We start from the raw sequence: 440 nt of genomic DNA, 5'->3' as shown, positions 1-440 counted from the left end.
CGGGGCTCCCCGCAGGAGGCACCCACCCGTCCCAGCCCCGCCGAAGGGTCCCCGGACCCCCCCGCTCCCCTCCGCGACGTGGACCTCATCTTCCGCACCATCGAGCAGCTGACGCTGAAGCTCAACAGGCTGAAAGTGAGCTTTTCCCCTGAAATTGGGGAAAGCCGGAGGGGGGGTGTCATGGAGGGGAGGGGGGACATGGGCCTCGACCCCAAACCTGCACCCACCCCTCTGACCTGGCACCCGCTACCGCGCACACCCCTCTGACCTGGCACCCTTTCTCCCGGGCACCCTCCAGGCTGTCGAAACAGCCCACCGGGAGCTGCTGCGGTCCCTGGGGCGCAGCTCCTTGACCGACGCCACCCCCCTGGGGGGCTCAGCCCCGGAGATGGACGGGTGGTCCCAGCAGCCCCCCAGCCCCGACGGTGACAGCCCCTTGT

General features: G+C 70.2%; 1 protein-coding gene across 1 annotated transcript in view; it reads left to right on the top strand.

The window, feature by feature from the left end:
• ARHGEF11 (Rho guanine nucleotide exchange factor 11) overlaps positions 1 to 440 on the top strand; it is a 46,024-nt gene that overhangs the window by 44,662 nt on the left and 922 nt on the right. The window contains exons 41-42 of the mRNA XM_019473181.1: positions 16 to 135; positions 299 to 438. Coding sequence (XP_019328726.1) covers positions 16 to 135; positions 299 to 438 — 260 coding nt within the window. The remainder of the gene's footprint in view (positions 1 to 15; positions 136 to 298; positions 439 to 440) is intronic.

This window comes from Aptenodytes forsteri, unplaced genomic scaffold, assembly GCF_000699145.1.
Source record: "Aptenodytes forsteri isolate BGI_AS27 unplaced genomic scaffold, ASM69914v1 Scaffold454, whole genome shotgun sequence".
Lineage (NCBI taxonomy): Eukaryota > Metazoa > Chordata > Aves > Sphenisciformes > Spheniscidae > Aptenodytes > Aptenodytes forsteri.
The sequence above is the reverse complement of the archived record's forward strand: the minus strand, read 5'-3'. Positions and strand labels throughout refer to the sequence as shown.